The sequence below is a fragment of the Lathamus discolor genome, chromosome 5 (genome assembly GCF_037157495.1).
Source record: "Lathamus discolor isolate bLatDis1 chromosome 5, bLatDis1.hap1, whole genome shotgun sequence".
Classification (NCBI taxonomy): domain Eukaryota; kingdom Metazoa; phylum Chordata; class Aves; order Psittaciformes; family Psittacidae; genus Lathamus; species Lathamus discolor.
In genome coordinates, this window is record NC_088888.1 from 76229874 (window position 1) to 76242195 (window position 12322).

The window sequence follows — 12322 nt, forward strand, 5'->3', positions numbered from 1 at the left end:
GGCTCAGTGTATTGGCAGGTTCCTCACATCAATGACTCTTCACAGTTGCTAGGTTTCTTCTCTATCCTTTCTTTAATCTATCTTCTAACCCCATTTTTAATGCATCTGTTTTCCCATAATAATTCCTACAGTTGTTTCTCCCCACCAGCTCTGAACTTCCCCTCTTCTCTCCACCTTTTAAGATATTCAACCCAAACCTTGAAACTCTTTTTATCTCCTGTCTGGCTGTCTTGTAGCAGTGTCTGTTTTTCTCTACAAGAGAACTCATCAGTCCTCTTTCTTTTTTTTTTTTTCCTGTGAGCACAGATGTAAAGAACACCAAACTCATCTACACCATTGACATACTGACTTCCAGTTGTATCAGTAAAAACTTCAAACGTCTGCATTGAACACAGAAATGCAATTACTTTCAATGGATCCTGTATCATGAAGAAACAGGGTCACAGTCCCACAGGCTTCACATTCATTACTTCAGCAACGAAAAGATTTATTATTTAGTACAAAATATATTATACTCATTATTCACCTGCTTAGCTGCGTGTGATCTTTGTTGAAAGAAGGTTCTGCCTGAAGTTCCAGTTCTGCTTTGCACTGTGTATATAATGTTCGAAACACTTCAATCAATACATCCTCTAGGATGGCAGGGCCTAGGGAGAAATACCAGCAATAACCGTCTTAGGCATTGTAACACCACTAGCAGTCCACATCCAAAACCAATCCAAATCATTAGCTAGATTTGGCCACTGAAACCATAAAATTCCTGTTCAACTTCATAAATGACATCAATTTCAGAAATGTTTTTGCATTCCAGAAATACACAGTCAATTGTACTGCCAGGGAGTATACAAACAGTTATTTTCCCATACAATAGGAATGACGGCTAGATACAAACAAACCCAGTTCAAAAGCTCCACAGTCACATCAGTATAGCCTCTGTTCAAACCAACATACTGTCTTTGGGGGACTATTAGCTCAGTAACATGTAAACATCACTACATGTATTCCTGATCAAAGGTAGCTTTCAAATGGTTTCAAATGCCCACCCATAAACTAGCTTATGCTGTTATACTGAAAATATACTCAACTATTTAAATGCAAATATGAGGTGAAATACTTTGAGCATCTTCTATAATACAAGCTGAAATATTTTTAGCATCTTGCCTCCTTTTAATCTGAGGCAGGTTTTCTTTAATTGCAAATATAGTCTGCAAGATACTTTTTGAAATAGCACCTCCTTCTGATTTGAGCTAAATCTCAAGTTTGAAGAAAAAAAAAAATTTGACAAGAGTTCACAAAGTAATTCTGCTTGAAATATCCTTTGCTATTCCATGCCTTCTCCTAGCACCACTGTGCTGCCTTAAGTGAAAGTGCACTGGGTTAAATAGAAACCCACAACACAACAACCCCTCCCAAACCACCGACAAAATAATAATTAAAGAAAATCTTCTGAAGATAAAGTTTTCTGGTTAATATCTCTCATCTCAATGTATATATTAGAAGAAAGAGCAGATTATTCCCCAAAAGCAACAGCTGACATTTAATATAGTGAAAGACACTATTCAGTTAAAAGAAATGGAAAAGATTCAATCTACATTTCTTAAAACATGCAGTCAGCTCTCTCCATGATTTTAACTTAAAATTTCCTCTGCTGAAAGTAGAAGAAATTGCATTAGGTAAAATCTAATGAATACAGTAACTACAAAACATACACAAAGATTGGAAGATCTAAGAAAACTAGCTAACCTGCTAGTACTAAGAATACAGGTTTTTCAAGTTGACCAACAAGAGAGAAAAAAATCTCAAAGCAAAACCATGTAAATCAAGCTAAAGACTAGAAGTTAATATGAAAATTACCTAGTTCAGGCTTATCCAGCAAACTGATAAGAATTCGAAAAGGCTTTAAGTCTTGCATTAATGTGCTTTCTTCTCCATGCCCATTAACTTGTAATATTCCAACCATTGCCTGCAAAGAGCAAAAACATATCAGGAAAACAAAACCCAAACCAGAAAACAGTTTTTAAAAGAAACATGCAATAAAAGCTATGCATAAAGGGAACATTCTCAGTAGGGGGACCACTATTTCATCTCACTGCAGCTCATTCCATGCTTAAATATTCTCTCAACTTTTCCCGAGAGAGTATTTCATATTTCTGTAGAACAGAACATTATTATCACGTATACAGTGAAAGTCAAAATAAGATATAAACAGAAACCAACTCAAAGTTTTCTAAGAATAAAAGAGAAGACATAAAAAGTGATAAAGAAATTGTTTGAGAAGGTAAGGCATGTAGATATTAAGGACTTACTAAATAATAATCTGCCCATCTGGGATATACCAATGTCTTGGTTTAAGCTCAGTCATCCACACAGCCTCTTGCTCACTCCCCCTCCTTCCCCCCTCCAACTCCCAGAGGGATTGGAAAGAGAATCAAAAGAATGTAACTCCCATGGGTTGAGATAAGAACAGCCCAGTAACTAAGGTGTAACACAAACCACTGCTACTGCCACCAATGATAATAATGGTAAGGGAAATAACAAGGGAAGAGAATACAACCGTTCACCACCCGCTGACTGACTGATACCCAGCCCGACCCGAGGAGTGATCTATGCGGCAGAAAACTTTCTTGACTAAGTTGACGAGACAGCAATGTCAACTTCAAAACAAATAGGAAAACTGAGTTTCTACACAGAAGCAGTTTAGGGAATGACCAGCAAAATTTAAAAAAAGCCAAACAAAACTGCCACAGATTCTGCTTAGCTTTCTCTCTGTGGCTGGCTTCACTGTCTGAGCCAAAACTAGTTTGTCTCTTTAACAGCTTCTAAAAAAGGAGGACAAAGAAGAGAGACTGGAAAGAAGGGGCAGGAAAACAAGTTCGACCTTGCTACAAACAGGTATTATCAGACAGGATAACCCTGCTGTATTGAATATGCCTGTAGAAGGGCAGAATTTTCAGTACACTGTATCAAATGAGTAAGATGGGTTGGACTGTATAAAAGAACACACAGACTGATAGAGAAGGCAGAAAGAAGCAATAATTTCAAATCCTCCAAAAGACAGCAAATGATTTTGGAAGGCATAGGCAATTTGTAGAGCAAGTCACTGACTTTAATGTCTGTAAAAATTTGAAAGCAAAAACCAAGTGAATTAGCCCTGTTATAAAAGTTGGACACTCTCCATTCTACTGCAGCAGCAGTGCCTGCTACCAAAAAGAGAAAAATAATCAAATGGACTATATCAACTCTATACCACTGCTAATCCTTCCAGCCAGAAAAGCTCTGATGACACTGATTAAGCTAGAAAGAGCATCAGATTTAAAAGAAGACTGCAACCTACTAACAAATGCCTAAATTCTGCTAGAAGCTCACCACATTTTGTACAGAAGGTACAAGTAAAATTGTATCCATTCAAGCCTGTCTAGACTTGGATAAGTTCTGAACGATCAGCCAGGGTAGGCAGAAGGGTGACAAAACAAGGGTGAGAGTGCACCAAGGGGGTCCTTGCTGCACTGGAATTCTGCAGTCTCTTCTTCATCAGCAGAAAAGCAGATCTCATTACCTTAAGATAAAACTGAAAGTGCTAGCTTTGTGCTAGGTATCAGCTTTAAGTTGTGATGAGCTAAATATTCTTACGTCAGCTGTTAATATTGGAATCCCCATTTATTCCCACATACAGCGCCACAATTCTGACTGAATATCAGAGAAATCCTGACCTTATTGATTTGCCTTAATGATAAAACTTCTTCCTCATTTCAAGGTCAGATTCACAGCATCTTGAAAGACATCTGTAGGCTTTAATTAATGTGAGAGGAGGAGTACAGTTCTTGAGGCCAGGTGATCTCAGCTCACTGAGTAAGGCTTTAGAGGTCAAATAGGATGACGGCCAATCTGCTCAATTGTTCTGACTGCCAATGGACAGCAGAAAAGACATTCCCCTTGCCTAGAGGTAAGGAAGACCTTTCTTACTCAGACCTTCTACCTGATAAAATTTTTCTGATTCCCAAGAGACAGAGGAGTTTCCAGATCTACAGAAGTAGAAGAGAATTCTCCAATTCAGTTTCATGAAAAAACAGGCTGCAGTGTTCTGGGCTCACAATCAAATATCTTCCATGTATGCTACACATTCACTGTGGAAGAGGAGAGAGAGAAATCTAGTATCTGTCCTGATCATACTATTATTCTAAAGAAATCCCATGTCTCCATTTTTCCTCTGATAAGATTTTAGAAGCGTAGGACACAATACCACAAAAAGACAGAAAATACATGGTCACACTGAAAACGGAAGTCAAAAGATGAAGATTGGCTAGCATCCATTTATGAAGATATATGCCACAATAAAAGATTGCATAGATACCTGGACTAACATCTCCTTAGAGAAGGTGTTGAAATAGTAAGTGGCATGCTCCTCGGGATTGCTGTGCCTTGTACTTCTGGGTCCTATAAGGGCACCATTGTTATCAAAACCTTCAAGCAAAGAAAAGACAAGGCAAATAAATACTTGTCTCTATTTTGCCAATTTCTTTAAATTAGAAATCAACACACTAGAGTTGATAACTTACCAATATGAAGTCCAAGTAATGTGGGCAAGAGAAAGATGATTTTACAGAGTTTAATACAGGAAAATAAGTGACACTTCCATGCAAACAGTTTGCACACAAATTACAACCTTTAGTTTTATGCAACATTATTAACCTGATTACTACTTATAGAAAAGAAATAAATGCTATCATTGCACAAACCACATAGTCCTAGAGTATCTTCAAGGAAACCCCATCCAACAAAAGTATTTCAATATTATGGGAACACAAACTTCAGTATTTTAAATATAGAGATAATAAGCAAAACACTCTGACATGACTAAGGTGCTTAGAGAGAATATCAGTCATATTACACAAAACTATTTTTTTTAAACTAAATGAAGGAGACAGATCTTTGTTTTGAAAGTTTGCATCTTTTCTTTTACCAACTAAACCTTTCATTCTATAAAAAAATAGGCTTAAAAATATTAAAAAGAAAAATCAAGAAGTTGGTCAGGATATGACCCCATTCCAAAGAAGTGTTTTCCACAGTTTTTGTCCTGAAGTAACAAAAACAGAAGGCAAGTGTGAGAAGATGCATGCCCTTTAGCAGCAACTTAAGCACTGTTAACAATGGTTAAGCTAACCTGTACTTAAAGTGATGCAATGTGATTTTTATGTCTAGAGAATGTTAATAGGCCACTCCTAGCTATAAAACAATAGGAAGAAATAGCTAACACTAAAATAATTTCATATGGAACATCAGACTTCAGAGGGTCTTCCGACATAACTGACCCCTGTCCCCCGATGTTCCATATTAGTAGAATATCACAATAAAATAAGAGCACCACAGAGTCAAAATAGAAATAAGGAAAAAAAAAAAAAAGCTATTTTGCCAGAAGGTCTCTCTGAATACATGGCAAATGGAGGCACTAGGTGTTCACAAAAAAGGAACAGGCACTATAAAACTATGTTCTGAAGTTATATTAGCTTTCAGTGGGGAATATGCTCATGAAACAGTTGTAGAATGAGGTTCCACAACAAAAAACAGCATGATATTTTAAACACATAAAATATCCTTTTCAGTGATGGCAAAAAAGACATATCTAGTCCACCAAATTTAGATGAAACATCAGTCCAGTGTTTAATCTGGAAATTTTTTTTCCCCTAAATTGGAAAATGTAGGTGTGGAGCATGACAATGTACTTCACCATCTTTAAAAAAGAGATGAGCAATTTGCAAGTCAGTGTCTTGAGAAATGATAAAAGTAAAGAAGCTGAGATTTTTCCATATTTATCTTCTAGATCCCTGCAACATCTACAGCAACAAAACCAATCCTGTCACGCAAAACTCTTCTGCTAACTTTACTCCTCCCTCTGTAACTTCAGTTCTCTCTCATGTCCCTTGACTACTTCCTTGCTCCCCAGTCACCCACAGGCTATCTGCTTCTGATGTCTTAACTCTCAGCTGGGAAAGATGCAATAGCATCAAGGCTCCTGGATAGCCTGAGAAGCACATATGTGCTTGCTGGTGAGCTGGGAAGTCAAACAAAAAAGGTAATAGCAGACAGTAAACCAGTCTTCCCCTCAAGTAAAGAAACCATTTTCTTTCTCTATACCCAGATCTCCAGTTTCATATAAAATTTTAAACATGTATTGTATCAATATTCTACCATTTGGTAGGCATAAGAGTGTGTATCCTGTATTGATTGATTTTTACTTCAGGAAGGCATTGAAATAATGTTCTAGTCACATGGAAAACAGAAGAGATCGGCCATTCTTTAATTCAAACATGCAAATCTCTAAGACAGTTTAAAATTTGCATGCTCAAGCCTCCATCAATGTAATATCAACATTTTTCAACATTCTTTTGTTTTCACCCCTTCTATGCTGTTGTGTTGCAACTGCCACTTACACTCTATAATGCCTGTTCTCTATTTTTTGCCATTTTAAGTTTCCAGTGAGACAAAGGTTGCTTTTCAATGTCCATTTATGCAGGCCTAGTGCACCAGGCCCTAACTCCTGGATGTGGCCCATAATTGCTGCTATAGAAAAATTTACCAAGAATTTATTGTCCTGGTTTTGGTTGGGGCAGAGTTAATTTTCTTCCCAGTAGCTGGTACAGTGCTGTGTTTTGTTTATTTGGGTTTTGGGTTGGTTGTTGTTTTATATTTTTGACATTTATATAACAGGAAAGGGTTAACGTTCTTCATCTTTTATATCCATGGAGAGAGACAGTGCCTCTCTTTATGATACAAATTAAGTACAGTATATTTCCAATAATCTTTCTCTGCAACATGTTAAAATACTGCTCATGAACATACAACACTTCCTCCAATTTTATTGAAAAATTAAATTAAATACAAACCTACCTAGAAGCCATGCATAAAGCCTTCGGTTGAGTGACATATCCCTGCGCAGCACTACATGAAGGGCTGCTGACAAAATTCTTATCATGTCTGGACGTGTTGCCTGAAGATGTTAGAAAGACGATTAAATTTGATTATATTTAACTATGAAAAGTAACATGCTAGCAGCTACGTTATCTATGCTAGCAGCTTAATGTACACTAAAACGTAGTTAATTTCACGTTCTGACATTTCTGAATCCAGAATAGTACAAGAAAACACGCTTGCCCTTAAGATACCAAAATACAACTATAATTTGGAACAGGCACATTGCAATAGCATGCACCTTTTATGAACAGCAAAAATCCTTGACTCCATTGACAGCTCATTTTCGTTATGAGACATTTCATTTTGTTCATTAGGCTAAAGCCTCTGAAGCAAATTCAACTAAAATCCAATGCAAAAAAAATCTGAAAATTATTTAATATCTTTCAATCTCTTATTATTTTACATGTTTATGTAAGTCTTAGTATTAAAAAATGCCTGTGTTGATAATTTCATCATTCTGGCACCTGAACAGAGACTTAAGTATTTCTATAGTAACTGATAGATGTGAATGAACCACTTTAAAAAGCAAGAACACAGCTCTTTTTACAGGAAAAGGCAGATTTTCCATAATTTCTAACAAGATGAGAATCAACTTTATATAAGTCTTCCTTCAGAAGTAAAACAAAACATGGATAACTTAAAAACAGGAAGTGGCTACCAATAAATGCAGGGGGACAAAAAAAATACCTAGAAGTTGTGAGGTCTATCTCCCACTACGGCTAGCTGAGGGCTAACTACTCACCTAAAAGCAAGAATAATTTTCAGTTGTCTAGTGTTCTGAATCAGTCATGCTAAGAGAATTAACTTCTGCTGCTTCTGAACACTGGGAATTTGAAATTTGCACATGAACAGGCAATTTGTTTTCTCATCAAATTACAGCAAATTAAAGGCTTCTGCATAGATTAAACATCATAATTTATATTGGATTTGCATATACAGAAGTTAAAGTTAAATCTAAGGTTAACACATTAAGTTAAAAAGCAGAAGGGAAGACATCCTGACATGAGAATAGCCAAATCTATGAGAGAAACTCTTACATGTGACTCTCAGTCTTGGAGAAAATCATTAACAAAGACCAACTAAATACTGCTACTGACTTAAGAATTGAAGTATATTTAGGAGTTTACCAATTCATCCCTCATGTTAATAACCTACCTGGCTCATGTGGAAAGGAAAACAAAAAAGGATAAGGTCCAGCGTGCTCCTCTGCACCAAAACACTGGTATCTTGCACTGATGTGCTTACTGCTTCCACCTGAAGTAACAGCAGACCCCCCCCCCCCCAATATTTAGTTATTGTATTATTTTAAGAAGATAGATAAAAGAGAATGCTCACAAAATAAGAACAAGTGTTTATAAATAGTGATATGTGCAAAATGAAGTTATTTTAAAATTTTGAATAATGAAACAAGATAAAGCAAAAGTTCAATGTTTTTATAGTTCATGGAATTTATGTTGATTATATGTTTCCTCAGCGGTGAAACTTAATTTTTTTGTTTTAAGTTTTGCCTTAAGTTTAAAAGACAAAGTAATACTTAAAAAAAAAAAACAAACAAAAAAAAAACAACACCATACAACAAAACTGAACCACTTTTAATTGAAGTGTGTCATGAATGGCAAGTTTTATACAAAAACCTAAGCAGCTCTGAAACATTAAGTCATCTTTGCAATTTTTATCATGCACAAATACTTCATCTTAACTGGAGCTATAATAAACGTGTATTTTTATCTCTTCAAAGGCTATGTTCAAAGATACAGAAAACATAATAATATATTTTAGGGGGGTTTAAATATTAATAAGTAAGACCCATATCTTCATTGTTCTAACAGAACATTACCATTAATTCAATGTCACTGCCAATTATGTAGAGTTGATCCTCCATTGAAAGCTTCCTATTCAAATGGGAGAGGACATAGGTGATGCCAGGCAAGCGAACAGCAGGGCTTGTGAGGAGGCTACCCCAGAGAGCACTGTAGAACGCTGACTGATCCACAGCAGAGGCAACCTTCTCCAACAGTGTGTTCGTTCTGCAGTAAAATTAAGTCAGCTGAATCAAGGCATGTATCACAGCCCTTGCCCCAGCCTCCAATTTTTGTAAGTGTAAAAAGTAATTGTTACAGGAAGGTCAAAGCTTTCTTTATGAGAGGCCAAGAGAAGCCTTAGTTATAACCTTATAATGTAGCCTGAACAGTATGATCCAACTAAGAAGCCTATGGGCCAACCTGGCTTGCAAAATGCCTCCACCTGCCACTGTTTCTCCTTATGTACTTCTGTCCAAAGAGCCAAATAACTTCCTCATCTGCTACTTAAAGCCAAATGCTGCTACAGACAGAGGTTTCAGAGAGACAGCAGGAAAGCACAACTACTGAAAAAAAAAAAAAAAGATTCAAGCAAATGACCTTTCATTCTTTGCACTGAGCACCACTGGCAATAACAGGGCATAAAAATACCACAATTCTTTTGGCACAAGCAATCCTTTGCTCTGTTCTTATTTCTTCCCACTCATGTGACAGCACCTCTACATGCTATGGCAGGCCCCAGGAGGCAAGCTGAGTAGCCCTTGTTCCCTGATGCAATGATGCCAACTACACTGCTGTATCTACCTACACAGAAATAGAAAAAGACAACATTAAATTGCTCTTCACATACAAGTCGTGAAAATTCTAGCTTCTGAAGTTGGAAATATCAAGAATACGTAAGTGCGTGAACAATTCCAAAAATTCATAGCCTTGGAGTGTAACTTCATCCTTTAATATGTTAAGATTCTATTCCAGCACTCCAGATACCACAGTCAAGATACCCAGCAAGCCTAAGCCCCAGCTGAGATAAGAACAGCTAATACCTCCCAGGCCTCTCTGCTAGCAAAGGAGTAATAACCTTTATAGGTGGATTAGATACATGTATTACTGCTGTCTCTTACATACTTGCTGATTATTTAGATATCTTAACAAGTAAATCTTAATGACAGAAGCTTTATTTGCCATCTTAAATTCAGTTAAGGTAAGTATTTTAGACCAGGAATAATATGGCAGCAACACTTTCAAGGAAATCCATGGAAAAGAATCAAAGATGCTTGTTCCTAACACATTATGTATCTCAATCCATAACAAGAATCATAGAATCATTCAGGTTGGAAAACCCCTTCAGATCATTGAGTCCAACTGTTAACCTAGCACTGCCAAGTCCACCACTAAACCATGTCCCTAGGTATCATGTCTACACATTTTTTTAAATACCTGTGGGGTGGTGACTCCACCACTCCCCTGGGCAGCCTGTTCCAATGCTTGACAACACTTTTTGTCATGAAATGTTTCCTCATACCCACCTAAACCTCCCTTGGCACAACCTGAGGCCATTTCATTTTGTCCTATTGCTTGTTACTTGGGAGACCAACATATAACACTAAGTCTACTTAATGTCAATTCCCTTCCAATAGCAAGAACAACTAACAGTTAATTTCTCATAATTAATGTTAAGAATCTTCTGCCACACTAATCCATTGCAATTAATATGACTGGATGAAATTAAACACCAACTATCTTAAAAAATAAAATTAAACCATATACAAGTCTTTGATGAAAGGTTGCAGAAAAAACCCAAACAAACCCAAAAAATCCCCAACAAATCAAGCGCATCGCCTTATTAAGTTATCTAACCTTACCTTTCGTAATATTCTGACCCCTCCTCTAACCCAGGCAGAATTCCAGTTAACAGTCCTTGCAGTCCTGGTTTCAATGTTTTCCCCAAAGGGAGGTAATAAATCTCATACAGACTCAATAATGTTGGCTTGACAGACATTGCAGCATTGGCAAGAAGTGGAAATAGTCCAGAACTGTGAAAAATAAAATGTATCTTTTTTTAAGAAGCTTATGTGAGACAATTTAATTATACCTTAAGAATGTTGCTGGCTTAAATTTAACAAACTAATGATAAACCCACTGTTTATGATATAGCATTTAAAGGATTGAAAACACTGGATTTATGTTTTGAGTTTATCATGAATGTAAATGAAACTTCATGAAAGTTACAAATGTGATAGGCTAAGCAGAAGCTACCTACATACTAAGAACATCTTTGCAATTGTAACTAAATATCATAAACTAGTACAAAGAGTACCAATAATCAAAGACATGTGAACACAACTGCAGTTTTCAAAATCACTGCGAAAGCAGGTCAGAAGACTCCAAGGCATGGAGAAAATGAAAGAAGAGTAAAAAAAAAAAAAAAAAAAAAAAAAGAAAAAACACCTCAGTTTGAGCCCACACCTACTAATCTATAACCCACCAAAAAAAGCAACAAAAAAAACAAACCAAAAACTTTGTGGACACATCACAATGTTATCCATGTTGGGGGGGGGGGGAGGAGGAAGGGTGGGGATATCTTTTTAAAGTACCAAATATGTTTATACAAACAATTTTTGCTTTTATCTATCCACTATCCAGAAGAACTACTGTTTTGCATTGTTGACGGGTTTCTTTTTTCTGCAGAAAATGTCTTTTTGTTCTGCAACCAGTACACTACCCTACAGTGTTTCGTTGTAAGGCGCTTACTCATCCTTCAAGATCTGATGTTCAGACACTGTCACTCTGCTTTCATGAAAATACTGGAATCTTTGATAGCGCCTTAATGTGAATGTCAGTCTTCTTCCAAGCATCAGTAACAATGGCTTTTAGTTACATTACACAAGGTAGCATTTTGCACTATCCTAGAACTTGCTGTTAACAAGATATTGCAGCCACTGAATCACTGCACAAGCCAAAAATGCAAGCTACAAATTCACGGTATCTTTAAAAGCACAGAAACGCAGAAATTCCCCCTTCCCAAAATGTAACTATATATAAACATCTTGACAGTGCAAGACAGAATAGCTGATGTTAAGGCATGCAATTTATTTCCGAGCATTAACACACCCCTTTGCTATCTAAACAGAAGAGCAGAGTTCTATTTTATTCTGCTATTTCTCAAACTGATGAAATTCTAATCTCTAGGGATAGCTAAAAGTGAAGAACCATGTGTGATCACACATATGCACACACCCTTCTATACGTTATATAATAAATAGCCTAAATGTCTTGCCCTCCCCAGGCAACTGAGAGCCTTTAGGAATCACTATATTTTCACTACATTTACATTTCAAGGTTTTCCTTCCTTTTATTATCATCAGTTCTAGAGGCTGAGAAAAATTTTCTACTTGGACCCCATTCTAGCAAAATAGACAGCCTTTGGATTGCTTGGAAGAGAAAGTTTCTTTCAATAAACTATATTCAAATTCTTTCCAATACCACTTAAAATAGAAAAATTAAATGTGAATACATTTAAATAAGCATTAACACTTCCATTACTTTACATATAT

The 12322-nt window shown here is 36.5% G+C and overlaps 1 protein-coding gene across 5 annotated transcripts in view; it reads right to left on the minus strand.

The window, feature by feature from the left end:
* Nucleotides 1–12322, minus strand: part of DOP1A (DOP1 leucine zipper like protein A) — a 67974-nt gene that overhangs the window by 37733 nt on the left and 17919 nt on the right. For all 5 annotated transcript variants that reach the window (XM_065681353.1, XM_065681357.1, XM_065681354.1 and 2 more), the window contains exons 4-10: nucleotides 10631–10801; nucleotides 8807–8996; nucleotides 8125–8223; nucleotides 6886–6985; nucleotides 4352–4461; nucleotides 1855–1963; nucleotides 527–647 (exon numbers count right to left, since the gene is read on the minus strand). In XM_065681353.1, coding sequence (XP_065537425.1) covers nucleotides 527–647; nucleotides 1855–1963; nucleotides 4352–4461; nucleotides 6886–6985; nucleotides 8125–8223; nucleotides 8807–8996; nucleotides 10631–10801 — 900 coding nt within the window. The remainder of the gene's footprint in view (nucleotides 1–526; nucleotides 648–1854; nucleotides 1964–4351; nucleotides 4462–6885; nucleotides 6986–8124; nucleotides 8224–8806; nucleotides 8997–10630; nucleotides 10802–12322) is intronic.